This window comes from Chlorocebus sabaeus, chromosome 1 (assembly GCF_047675955.1).
Source record: "Chlorocebus sabaeus isolate Y175 chromosome 1, mChlSab1.0.hap1, whole genome shotgun sequence".
Lineage (NCBI taxonomy): Eukaryota > Metazoa > Chordata > Mammalia > Primates > Cercopithecidae > Chlorocebus > Chlorocebus sabaeus.
Window position 1 is genome coordinate 69,468,855 of NC_132904.1, and position 14,693 is coordinate 69,483,547.

Below are 14,693 nucleotides of genomic sequence, written 5' to 3' on the forward strand. Positions count from 1 at the left end.
GCAGAGATCAGAGTATCAGAGCAGCTACATGACATTGAGAAGACAAAGGTTAGAGTTCAAGTCTTATCAAAGTAGAAGGGTCTTGGTAAGCAACCTAGTTTAACCTTTCAGTTAAAACTCTAGGAGTAAGTGAAACAGAATAGCCCTAAAAAGCCTAAAACCAGAGATCCTAACGGAGAACCAAGGTGATCTAATAGCATTCTATCTGCCTGCCAGAAGAAAGCTTAACCCTCTTTGGAAATAACATCTTCCAGAGCCTCTATAATTTTTATCCATAATGTCCAACATTGTGAGTCATAATCAAACAGAAGATCCAAATAACCAAAAATCAAGAAAAACCGCAGGCAGTTAAAAGAGACCTACAGGCAATTAAGATAGTGAAATTATACAACAGAGATTAGTAGTAACATGTTTAAGAGGATAAAGGAAAAACATGGAGAACTGTACCAGAAACATGGAATGTATTATTTAAAAGTCAAATAAAAATCCTGGAACTGAAAAGTACATTAAGATTCCAAAAGATGAGGTTTTTCTGTTTTGTTTTTGAGAAAGGGTCTCCCTCTGTCACCCAAGCTGGAGTGCAGTGGCATGATCTCGACTTACTGTAATCTCTACCTCCTGGGCTTAAGTGATCCTCCTGCCTCAACCTCCCAAGTAGCTGGGACTACAGGCATGAACCACCACACCTGGCTAATTTTTGCATTTTTTGTAGAGACAGGATTTCACCATGTTGGCCAGGCTGATCTTGAACTGAAATGATCCTCCCACCTCGACCTCTCAAAGTGCTGAAATTACAGGTGTGAGCCACCACTCCTGTCCCCAAAATATGAGTTTTTAAAGCAGATTCAAAATAGTAGAACAGTATATTAACAAACTTGTTAAATATTCAGATTGAAGTACACAGAGAAAAAAGGGTGGAAAACAGAAAATGCTAAAAAAGTAGAAAAGACATATGAACAGAGGCAAAAGGTCTAACAGCCAAAAAGTCATAAATGGGAGTTAAATAGAATTATCTTGCAAGAAGATTTTTATATTGTTCATGAGGTGGTAAAATACTAATTCAAGGTAGACTGTAATAAGTTAATTTGAACCAGGCGAGGTGGCTCATGCCTGTAAAACCTGCACTTTGGGAGGCTGAGGTGGGCAGATCACATGAGGTCAGGAGTTCAGGACCAGCCTGGCCAACGTGGTGAAACCCTGTCTCTACTAAAACACAATAAAATTAGCCAGGCGTGGTGGTACACGCCTGTAATCCCAACCACTCAGGAGACTGGGGTGGGAGGATCACCTGAGCCTGAGAGGCAGAGGCTGCAGTCAGTGAGATCACGCCACTGCACTCTAGCCTGGGTGACAAGGCGAGACTCCGTCTCAAAAAAAAAAAGTTAATTTGGAACAAAGTTTGGGGAATAGTAAAATTAATGATTCAAGGTAATGTAATAAGTTAGGGAGGCATATTAGATTCTCTAAGGTAATTACTAAAAGAATATAGGATTTAGAAAGTAAGAAGCTAATAGTGGAGGGAAAAATTGATATGAAAGAATATTAGATTGCTTAATATCATTAACCATCAGTGAAATATAGATCAAAGCCACAGTAAAATATTAATTACCTCACACCTGTTAGGAAGCTATTTTTTTAAAAAAAGATAACAAATGTTGGCAAGGCTGTAGAGAAATTGGAGCCCTTGTGCACTGTTGGTGGGAATGCCAAATGATGCAGGTGCTATGCAAAACAACTCTGGTCATTCGGGAAAATGAAAAATCTGGGATTGCTACCTGTAAGATTTATAAATCTGGCACATTGGGGATTACCATGTGGAGAGAGTTGTTAGTGAGTGAAGCCGTTCAGAAAAGCAGAGCTAATGGATGGAAAGAAAGTCTGAATTCTAATACCATCATTTGAACCCCTAGATCCATCCATGCTTGAAGTCCTTCAATTTTCAGTTATACAAGCAGATACATTCCCTTCTTGGCTTAAACAGTTTGAAGGAGGTTTCTGTCATTTGCTATCTCAGAGTCCTGACAGATTTACCCAATATGTACTGAATATTTAACAATTGCTTAGATGTAACATAAATACATTATCAGCTATAATATAAAACAAGTTAATTCACAGACATGAGCATTTGTTGAATCTTACCAAAGATTTTTTTTTTCTTTTTTTTTTAGACAGTCTCACTGTCGCCCAGGCTGGAGTGCAGTGGCACAATCTCTGCTCACTGCAACCTCCACCTCCCGGGTTCAAGCAATTCTCTAGTCTCAGCCTCCCAAGTAGCTGGGACTACAGGCACATGCCACCATGCCTAGCTAATTTTTGTATTTTTAGTAGAGATGGGGTTTCACCAAATTGGTCAGGCTGGTCTTGAATTCCTGACCTCAGGTGATCCACCCGGCTTGGTCATCCAAAGTGCTGGGATTACAGGTGTGAGCCACTGCACCCGGCCTTACCAAACATTCTTTGCCCAGGAATGTCAATTAAATTCAAGTCTAAGACTACTTCATCAATGGAAGAGAAAAGAACCAGAGGTAGTTAAACTCTCGGAATATTCTGATACTGAGTGAGGTGGAACTTTCCAGTAATTCAATTAAATGTGATGAATGCACCGGAAATTTGAAATGCAGTATTTCCTCCTGGTTGGGAAGTTATACTAGTATTAATTCTCTGCCCCTACCTTCCACCCACTTTCTGCACAATCACACACACACACACACACACAACTTTCTTCCAACTCAAAATCACTGGCCAGTGACCACATAGGTTACTCACTATGTTTGTTTTGAAAGAGATATTTTTTGGCAAAGATAAAACACAAGCATTTTTATACAAATATGTTAACTGACTAATATTACGTGAGTGCTCTAAAGAAATTAATGTTTTACATAAAGACACATATACATTTAACATACTGATTTCAAGCCACTAGAATCATCTTTGGCAAATGGAAAATTGAGGGGTTTTGGGTGGGAAAGGTGTTTGTAAAAATGTTCTGAAAATCCAAATTACAATTAGAATCAAAACACTGGATGGCTTCTAAAATATTATTTCCCTAAATAATTACTTTAATATTTTCTTTCTTTTACTTTAATATTTTCTAAAGTATTAATACTTCCACAAAAACTTTTAATTACTTATTAGGTATAATGATAATCTCAATTTTTGTAACTCTATTTCCAAAAGAACGCAATTCAATCACCTATTTTCAACAGCCAACTTTTTCTAAAAAGTCACATTAAGCAATGCCATTTTCCTATGAATGTTTTATTTCTGTGTAATAAAATACATCCATTTGAAAACATTTACTCATGTGTAACCCATATAAAGTTTAGAGTCCAACAGGGTTTTTAAAATAAGTTTTTTATATTTAGTCAAAATGTGTCAATTTCCTTTAATTATACAAAATGGGTCAAGTTGAAAGTAAGACAAATTAATGTTAACTTTTTTGAAGAATCAGTGGGATTAATAACCTTGTAACTATTCTAATATACACCAAACTATACCGATATTGTGAAACTAAGTAGATCTATGTACATGAATTATGCCGAAAAGTGGTATTTCTAAAAAATATTTACTGAGCTTCTTGAATGTTCACGGATTTGAATTATATTCACTTTTAGTAGTTAATAAAACATAGTACTTAATGAGAACATGTTGAAATCAGAAAATCCTAGTAAAATGTCAACTAGAAAACATACAGGACCATATAAAGTTTTAAATAAGATTTAGCATAATCTTACAGATTACAAATGTAGCGCTGAGATATTAAAATGCATATAAGAGCAGAAATAAAAACAATACCCTTTTTAGTTGCTGTTCTTTTAAGCTTCTCACTGTCCTTGCAGGCTCAGAAATGAAGTTTTTATAGTTTTCACATATATTCATCCGAGACTGGGCTACCTGCATTGTTCCCTCGAGAAAAGATTTCCAAACGGGATACATGCTCCTAAATTCAAAGAGGGATAGAAAAGCATTAGGCAGGGAACAGTAAGAAAAAGTTGGCTAACCTTTCGCTCACAGGGTAGCACTGACAGAATACATGAATGTTTTCTTTAATGTTTTTATACTGGCTTATAGGCAATATTTCAGCACACGTAAGAAGCAACGTGGCATATACTCTATTCCTTTTATAGCTCAGCAATAGAGAGTTTTGATTCATTAGCTATTCTTAACAATGGAGTAAAGTGCTACAAGAATTACAAAGCTCACACTATAAAAATCAGTGAATATTTCAGACTCTCCAAGTCTTTTGCTGTCACAAGGTCATAATTATGAATATCAAGTTTTATTACTTCATTAAGGTATTTTCCTAATTTTACTAATAAGGTAAGTGAGGCCCAGAGAGATTTTAAAGTATCACTTTAGGCCACATAAAAAGAAGGTGGCACTACTGAGATACAAGACAAAGATTGGGTACCTCTATATATAGTATATTGTCTTTAAATGACATCATATTACTCAAACTGACGCGGCTGGAAAAATATATCATGAACAACTGTTTATGTGCATGCAGTCTATTCTGTCTGACAAAATAAATCTATAATATTGTTTGCTCTACATCTGTCTTCCTGTTATAACAATGCTTAGCATCACACTGTGCTTTGGATTCATTCTAAGCAAGTCCCATCTCCTTTGCTTGATAAATGTGCTCAGCAATCTCAGTCAAGTCAAGGAATTATTAATCCTTTGCTTTTTCTAGCCAATTTCCTCTTCAACCTTCTTTCCTACTTGCTAAATGCCTTAGTCAATTCTAGCATGCTCCTACACTATTTATAAACACAATCAATAACTTATAACAATGGTAGTGCTTTATTTTTTAAAATGAGTCCTTAAAGTGAAATTCTGATATATTATAATATTCCTCTCCTGAGATTTCCCTTTTGTGGGAAATCCATATAGATTTTCAACCACAGCAAAATGTGGGACCACATGCTATACAGAATGCTCACTGTGGTCAACAGATGACAGTGTAGAAGAAAAGGAAAAATTGCCTGAGTCCCTATCTTATTTAGAAGTAAAGAAAAAAACTTGATAAACTATGGTTTTCAACCATGGAGTCTTACAAATTAGTTCATGTAACGTACCAGATGAATCAGTTTAGATGGAAATAGTCATTATTTAGGCAGAGGTGTATCACTATCCCTTTGGAAAGATTCAGTGTGTTGCACCAGCAAAAACTGTCAGCATAAAAGCACTGATGAAGTTAAGAACAGCAAAATGAACGCCCTCCATGGCCTCACTGCATGACAACCAATGGAACTTGCAACATAAACTCACCGCAGGCTCTCCCTTCTAAGCAGTTCCAACAATTGATTTACTTGAAGAATGTACTGAGATAAAAATTCAGTACTACGATTTGTAACTACTAATTTATACTTAAAATATATTTTAAAATAATGAAGACAATGAAAAAGAACTATTATGAATTGTGATAGGAAGAAAGAGAGGAAGGGAGAGACCATTCATCCATGTTCTTCTCTCAGTGTTAACACCCTCTTCTCTTTATCCCTTCTCCTAGGTAATAGCTGTTCGCCCTTCCAATCTCAGTTTAAATGTAACTTCCTCTAGGAAGTCTTTCATGATCACCACCAAGCCAACCCCCAAACTCAATTAAGTTACTCTTTGTCATTTGTTCACAGCTCCAGCACTTTTCTTTCAATTATAATATTAACATCTGTCCCTCTCACTATAGTGAAAGCGCCATGAAGGCAGGAGTGTATGTCTTCCTATTGCATTCCTAGGGTCTAGCAAATAAAGAATGATTACAATAATATGTGTTGAATGAGTAAATAAATGAATGGATGAATGTATTAACTATGAAGACTGTACAATAAAAAGACAAATCCTTTCATTAAAAAGATAGTTTAAAAAGAGACCTTCAGAGTTTAGCAGATTTATAGCAGGGAAACATATCCTGAACACTGATATACCATGAAAAGCACAGAATTCAGTCACCAGCCAGAAGACCTAAGTTCAAGTTCTAGTTTTAACAAAATAATCATAAGCAGCACACTTCACTATACTTTCATTTCCTCAACTGGCAAATGGAGAAATAACAAATATTCCTGCACCACTTACCTCACAGGGTTATTTTAAAAATTAAATGCAAATGATATGAAAATTCACGATACACAGATTCTTTTAAATGAATAAATAGTAACAGTAGCAGAATTGTAACAGAAATAGAAGCACTTCTTGTTAACATAATAGTGGTATTCCCAATGGTAGTGGTGTTTTTCATTCCAATTAAGGAAAAATAATCACGGGTCATAGAGTGATTTTTAAAAAATTTTTATTTCACCAGGCACCAGGTTTCATATGAAGCAATTTTGAAGGATAAGAAAAGTATCAGCCAGCGTGGTGGCTCATGCCTGTAATCCTAGCACTCTGGGAGGTCGAGGTAGGCGGACTGTCTGAGGCCAGGAGTTCGTGACCAGCCTGGCCAACATGGCGAAATCCCGTCTCTACTAAAAATACAAAAATTAGCCAGACATTGTGGCTGGTGCCTATAACCCCACCAGCTACTCAGGAGGCTGAGACAGGAGAATCGCTTGAACCTGGAAGGCGGAGGTTGCAGTGAGCCAAGATGGCATCATTGCACTCCAGCCTGGGCAACAGAGTGAGACTCCATCTCCAAAAAAAAAAAAAAGTATCAAGCATACACGGTACTTTGCCATTCTACATATCTCATGGTAAGCACTATGTTATGTATTTTACATTTATCATATCATTTAATCCTCATCATAACTCTGTAAGATAGGTATTATTCCCATTTTACAGAGGAGAAAAGTGAGGCTCAGAGAGGTTATGAAATTTTTCTAAGGCTACTCAACAGGAAATAGCACCTCCATGGTCATAACCTAGACTTTGCCATTACTAATAACTACTGCTTTGCTCTCATCCCAAGTTCAATCTTCTGATTTCTGACCAACACCTCCTGATTCTACTCATATCCTTTAGAATTCTGAGTCCAACAATTACTCAATCCTATAAGAACCCACAATCCATTTGGTCCTACCCCCTTTCCATTGTCTCTTGCCCCTCTCATGATCTCCCTTTTCAGTTCATTACCCAGCCTAGGTTTCATGGTCTACCCTTATAATCACTCCCTTATGTATGCCCTTATTACCCTTGCCTCTTTCTCTTTCCACCTTTATAACCTATAAGCTCCTACCTTGGTTAAATCTAAAACTGCTAAGATTATACCAAAGTATACAGAAGAATGTGGCTGAAGAAAAAGATAATTACGTTGCCTGGTCGCATTTTAAATTGATGTCAAATGAATGCTAGTAACTAGTGATACCCAGCAAGGGTACTATATTTCCTTAATCCATTCATTCAACCACCCTTACACAATTATTTCCCAACTTCTCTCTTCTCAAACCTCTAATACGAACACACTTGTAGCCAACAGTGGCAGTATCAGAGGACAATGTCCATATGTTCCCACCACATCTGCCAAACTCCTTGTTTCTGCACCCATACATTCTGCCAATCCTCCTATTACTTCCATGAACTACCCATGCTCTGAAGGCCAACTCCTCAAATTTACACTATATTATACAACCTCTCACTTAAGAATATCAATTCAAAACTCTACAATGTCAGTTTTTCCCTCTCTACTGGAGCATTCTTGTGAGCAAATACGCTATAATATCTCCATTTGAAAAATCTCCATCAAACCTCCATTTCTCTCCAGCTACCACCCTAATGTCTGCTCTCTTTTACAGAAAAACACCTTGAAAGAATTGTCTAAAATTAGTGTTTCTACTTTCTCTCCTCTGGGTCTCTCAGTTCTATCCAAATCAGACTTCAGTGTCTACCACTTTTCTGAAATTGCTTGCCAAAGTCATCAAAGATCTTCCTATGGCTAGTCCAAATAGTTCAAGTCTTGATTCTATTACTCGACCTATCAGCAACACTGACCTACTTTATCCTTCTTGAAATGTTTTCTTCACTTGGCTACAGGACATCACTCTCCCTTGGTCTACTCCTACCTCACCGGCCATTCTTTAGTCTTCTTTGCCAGTTCCTCTTCATCTCATTGCCCCATAAATACTGGAGTGCCCTCAAGTCAGACCCCAGGCTTCTTCTCTTCTCTAACTACATTCACTCTGTTGAAAATTGTTTTTAAATTTTTATTTTGTTATTTCTTTTTAAAGATAAGGTCTTGCTCTGTCACTCAGGTGGTAGTGCAGTGGCACAGTCATAGCTGACTGTAGTCTCAAACTCCTGGGCTTAAGCAATCCTCCCACCTCAGCCTTCCAAAGTGCTAGAATTTCAGGTGTGAGCCACTGCACCAGGCCTACATTCACTCTTTAGATGATCTCACTCTATAGATGGCTTTAAAGACATCCCGTCTCATGGCTTTACAGAGTATCAATATGCTATTCCTAAAGCTTTTTTTCTTTTCTTTTTTTAAAAGAGGCAGGGTCTTGTTCTGTTGCTCACGCTGGAGTGCACTGGCATGAGCACAGCTTACTACAGCCTCAAATTCCTGAGCTCAAGTGGTCCTCCTGCCTCAGCTTCCCAAGTAACTGGGCCTACAGGCATGTGCCACTGCATCTGGTATTTTCCTTTTTTTAATAGAAACGGTATCTCACTTTGTTGCTTAATCTGCATCTTGAACTCCTGGCTTTGAGCTATCCTCCTGCCTTAGCCTCCCAAAGTTCTGGGATTACATGCATGAACCACTACTCTCAGCTCAATTCCTGAATTTTTAATTCCTGCCCAGACACCTTCCCTAAACCCTAACTGCCTGTTCAACATATCCAACTTGGATATTTATTTAGTAGGTATCTTACACCTAATATGTATAAAACTAAATTCTTGATTTCCCTAAAACCTGATCTGGCAATCTATCTATTTCATCTCATTGACAGTAACTCAAACCTTCTAGTAGTTGGCTCAAACCCAAAGCCCTGGAATCAGCACTGATTCCTCATTTCTCTCTCATATCTGCTCCATCAAGAAATCCTGTTTGCGTGCTGGAGAGGATGTGGAGAAACAGGAACACTTTTACACTGTTGGTGGGATTGTAAACTAGTTCAACCATTGTGGAAGACAGTGTGGCAATTCCTCAAGGATCTAGAACTAGAAATGCCATTTGACCCAGCAATCCCATTACTGCGTATATACCCAAAGGATTATAAATCATGCTGCTATAAAGACACATGCACACGTATGTTTATTGTGGCACCATTCACAACAGCAAAGACTTGGAACCAACCCAAATGTCCATCAATGATAGAGTGGATTAAGAAAATGTGGCACATACATACCACGGAATACTATGCAGCCATAAAAAAGGATGAGTTCATGTCCTTCGTAGGGACATGGATGAAGCTGGAAACCATCATTCTGAGCAAACTATTGCAAGGACAGAAAACCAAACACCGCATGTTCTCACTCACAGGTGGGAATCAAACAATGAGAACACTTAGACACAGGGTGGGGAACACACACTGGGGCCTGTCGTGGCGCGGGGGGAATGGGGAGGGATAGTATTAGGAGATACACCTAATGCAAATGACAAGTTAATGGGTGCAGCACAGCGACATGGTACATGTATACATGTGTAACAAATCTGCACGTTGTGCACATGTACCCTAGAACTTAAAGTGTGTGTACATATATATATGTGTGTGTGTGTATATATATAAATCCTGTTTGCTAGACTTAAAAAATACCAAGGAATTTAATTACTGCCAGTCTCCTCCACTGTGACTACCCTGTTTTGAGCCACCCTTACCTTATGCCTAGATTACTACAACAGTCTCCTACCTGCCCTCTCTGCTTCTGCCTTGTCCCACAACACCTGTGCTCTGCACAGTACAGCAACTGCTGTGCAATCACTTCTTGGCCCTCTGTAGTCTCCCTACTATGCTTACTGTTCTTATCGCCAATTGGCATATATGTTTAATTATTCACCTGTTTACTGTTTGTCTTCCCTCATTAGAATGTAGGCTCCATGCAGCAGAAGCTTTGTTTCATTTACTGCTGTATGTTTGGCACAGAGTACGGCATAGCAGGCACTCAATACATATTTACTGGAGGAGGAGAGGAGGGAATGATGGAGCCTAGATTTGAACCCAAATGTGTCTGACTCCCAAACCTCTGTTCTTTTGCTGACATAAGATTGTTCTTAGTCTCAGTAACAATGCTGAACATTAAAAAGGGTCTCTTCATTCTGAAATAGTTTATACCAAGACTTATGTATCCTAAGTCCTTGGTATATATCCTCTACTATTTTTGTCTCCTATCTTCTGTACCATTATTTACTTATCATTTTTGTTAAAATGATTAACCTTTTAAACTAAAATATACATATCTTACGACTTTATATAACTATTCTAACTGAAAAATACTTGCCATAATAATTAGGTTATAACTAGTAAAATACAAAACCATTCATCCATATACCACCTAAGTTCACGCTGTGAACTATTTCTTATATGAATATCATACAAGTTGTCTAGGAAAACCTAGAAAACTTTACCAGAAGAAATTTCTCATTAAGAAATAAATCAAGGCTAGGCACAGTGGCTCACATATGTAATCCCAGCATTTTGAGAGGCTGAGGCAGAAGGATCACTTCGGGCCAGGAGTTTGAGACCAGCCTGGGCAATATAACAAAACCTCATCTCTACAAAAAAATTTTAAAATTAGCCAGGCATGGTGGTAGTGGTGGCTACGCAGGAGGTGACGTGGAAGGACCACTTGGACCCAAGAGTTTGAGGCTACAGTGAGCCACTTCACTCCAGCTTGGGTGCAAAAGTGAGACCCTGTTTTGAAAGAAAGAAGAAAGAAAAGGGCGGGGGGGAAGGAAAGAAAAAGAAAAGAAAGAAATCAAGAAATTCTTAACTGTTAAATTCTTAGCAAGATCTTAAGTGTGGAAGAGGTCACACAAAGCTACAAATGTGGTAAAACTGCACAGAAATCAATGTGCACACACTTATATACACATAAATGAATGTGTATAAAACTAACAAATTCTGAATTAGGCTGGATGACTGTATCAGTATCAATTTCTTGGTTGTGATAATGTACTACAGTTATGCAAGATACTACCACTGGGTGAACTGGGTGGGGAATGTAAGAGCACTCTTGGTATTTATTATTTCTGACGACTGCATGTGTAGCTACAATTATCTCAAAGTAAAAAGTGTTTAAGATATAACAAACAAAACCACAGGTCTTCCCTAGGCTTAGAAATACATCTTTCTACTAGCATCACATCTCAAGACAACTCAGGAAAATGTGATTAATGGCTGGGTGCAGTGCCTCAAGCCTGTAATTCCAGCACTTGGAGAGGCTGAGGCAGGCAGATCACTTGAGGCCAGGAGTTTGCTACCAGCCTGGCCAACATGGTAAAACCCCGTCTCTACTAAAAATACAAAAATTAGCAGGGCATGGTGGTGCACACCTGCAATCCCAGCTACTCAGGAGGCTGAGGCGCAAGAATTGCTTGAGCCCGGGAGGCAGACGTTGCAGTGGGCCAAGACTGCACCACTGCACTCCAGCCTGGGCGACCGCGAGACTGTCTCAAAACAAAGAAAAGAAAATGTGATTAAGTTCATAACCTAAGAATAATTTATATAGCAACTAATAACAAGAAGAATAGTGTTTTAATAAATGTTTATATACAGTTGTTATTGGTAGTAGAAAGGGAGAATACTTCTGGGTAACAGAAATAAAGGCAGGGAAAAAGACTGCTTTTAGTCCAGTTGAGGTGTTGATAAGAACTGAAATACAACTACAAACTGAGGTGCCCAAGGGTTAGAAAACCAAGGATGAAAGGATAAATGGCCAGAGATAAGTAGAGAGATAATTTGGTGCCAGCTTTCTTCATGGTTTTGAATATCATAAAAAGAAATTTAAATTTATCCCATTGGCAAGGAGAAACAATAGAAGATTTTCACACAGGGGAGTGACAGTAGGTCTATTTTACAAAGACATAAAGATATAGTTTGTGTCATTATAGCAGATGGAATTGTGAAAGAGAGAGATCACATGCAAACAAGCAGCTACTTAACATTCCAGATATGAGGAGATCTACAAAGAAGGTAAAATTAGAGGCAGTTTTTTGTTTCCAAAGTTGAAAAGTTAATAAAAATATATTATTATTACCAGTTCCTAGACAAGATTTAAAGGTAGGAATATAAATAAGCTTACTTAAAAGAGTCATTAGAGAGTTGAGAGACTTTTGAGACACATTTACATAGAAAGGAATGAAAACCTGTCCTCAAATTAAAAAAAAAAAAAAGTCCAAGAGAAAGTGGTGTTACAAAAGTCTAATGCAAATTGAGGCTGTTTAATGACATTAAATGCTGCATGTATCATCAGATAGGAAAACAATTTAAAAGACTGATTACACGCACTGTTGGTAAAAAATAAAAACAAAGGGACAATTTAAAATCATACTACAGGCTGGGTGTGGTGGCTTATGCCTGTAATCCCAGCAGTCTGGGAGGCTGAGGTGGGCTGATCACTTGAGGTCAGGAGTTCGAGATCAGCCTGGCCAATATAGCAAAACTCCATCTCTACTAAAAAGACAAAAATTAGCTCAGTGTGGTGATGTGCACCTGTAATCCCAGTTGCTCAGGAGGCTGAGGCATGAGAATCACTTGAACCCGGCAGGTGGGTGGAGGTTGCAGTGAACCAAGATCATGCCACCACACTCCAGCCTGGGTGATGGAGTGAAAACTATCTCAAAAAACAAAGTCATACTAGAAAAAATTAAATATATTTATACAGTTTATGGAGAACAACTTCCAATATTAATATTTTAGGGCCAGTCTAGTAGTGATGAATTCCCTAACCTTTTGCTTGTCTGGGAAAGAATTTACTTCTCCTTCATTTATAAAGGATAACTTTGCTGAACACAGTATCCTTGGTTGGCAGGTTTGTTTTTTTTTTTTTCTTTCAGCACTTTGAATATATCACCCCATTCTCTCTTGGCCTGTAAAGGTTTCTGCTGAGAAATCTGCTATTAGTCTTACAGCAGTTCCTTGACAGGTGACTGCATGCTTTTTTCTTGCTGTTTTTTGAATTCTCTCTTTGTCTTTGATGTTACATAGTTTGACTATAATGTACCATGGATAATGCCTTTTTGCATTTCATTTGCTTGGGGGGTCTCAGAGCCTCCAGTATCTGGATGTCTAAATCTCTTGTCAGACTTGGGAAGTTTTTGTCTATTATTTCATCAAATGGATTTTCTAACCCTTCCCTTCCCTCTTTACCATCTGGGAAACCAATAATGTGTGTATTTGGTCACTTTATGTTGTCCCATATAACACAAAGGCTTTGTTAATTCTTTCTTATTTTTCTTCTTTTTGTCTGCTTGGGTTATTTCATAGGACCTGTCTTCAAGTTTTGAGGTCCTCTCTTTTGCTTGATCTAGTCTACTGTTGAAGCTTTCAAATGTATTTTGTATTTCATTCAATGAATTCTTCCACTATAGAATTTCTGTTTGGTTCTTTTTTATATCCATCTCTTTGGTAAATTTCTCATTCATATCCTGAATTGTTTTTCTGATTTCTCTGTACTGTTTTTCAGAATTTTCTTATATCTCATTGAGTTTCTTTAATATCAAAATTTTGAATTCTTTTTCCAGGATTTTGTAGATTTGTTTTTGATTGGGATCTGTTACTAGAGAATTATTTCATTCCTTTGGAGTTATATTTCCTTGCTTTTTCATGTTTCCTACATTGATAACTGCACATCTGATGTAATAGTCACTTCTTCCAATTTTTAAAATTTGCTTATGTAGGGAAAGTTTTCCTGAAGATAGATCTATGGTGTTGCTTGGATAGGGCCCTTTGGCCTTGATTCTGGGTGCTTACAGTGGTACAATATCTGTATGATTTCTTTGGCTATAAATAGTGTCAGTGGTGTTTGTAATTTCTTCGGTGGTTTCAGGTGCAGTTATTAGTGAGGCCTGTGGTAAAGTTTTGCTGAGGGTTGGGACACCAGGTAGGCCAATCTTGGAGCCCCAGTAGAGACAGTGGTGAGTTGGCACCAATAGTCCAGGTGGGCCAATTCTCGGCCTCCAGGTGGCTTACTCAGATGCTGGAAGTTGCAGCAGTGAGCTGGGTGGGAAGGCGGATTCTTGGGCCTCTGGGCAGCTGGCATAAAACAAGCAGTGGCAGTGGTGGGATCACCTTCTGGGTCTTGAGCAGTGTATGCTGGTGTTGGTGGTGGCTGTGATGGAGTGGGCGGCTCAGTCTCCAAGCCTGCAGGTGGTATGTGCAGGTAGGTGTCAGTTGTGATTGTAGTGGCAGGGGTGGGTAGAACCAACCTCAGGCCCCCTAGAAGAGTATTCAGGTGCCAATGGTGGTAGAATGTGCTGGGCAATCTCTTGGACCCTAGTCTGTGTGCTCTGGCATGGAGTAGGGATATGAAGCCAGGCTGGGCTGGCTTGTCCTCAGGCTCTTAACAGTGTGTGCAGGTGCCAGCCATGGTAGGCAGGGGCAGGCTGATCCCTAGGCCATTGGCAGAATTGTCAGCTACCTTGAAGCCCCTCCCTCCAATATCAACATTTTAAATGTATAAACCCTTTGATCCAGCATTACCCCCTCTAAGAATTTACCCTACAGATAAACTTTCAGTGTACAAAAATATACTTATGTTCATACAGAACTTATTCACTGCAGCATTATTTGAAACACTAATAAACTAAATAACTACAAATAGGGACA

The 14,693-nt window shown here is 38.4% G+C and overlaps 1 protein-coding gene across 2 annotated transcripts in view; it reads right to left on the bottom strand.

Annotated features, from left to right (window-relative positions):
* FCHSD2 (FCH and double SH3 domains 2) overlaps positions 1-14,693 on the bottom strand; it is a 318,513-nt gene that overhangs the window by 160,642 nt on the left and 143,178 nt on the right. For both annotated transcript variants that reach the window (XM_008020056.3, XM_073019212.1), the window contains one exon: positions 3,796-3,940. In XM_008020056.3, the coding sequence (XP_008018247.1) occupies positions 3,796-3,940 (145 nt within the window). The remainder of the gene's footprint in view (positions 1-3,795; positions 3,941-14,693) is intronic.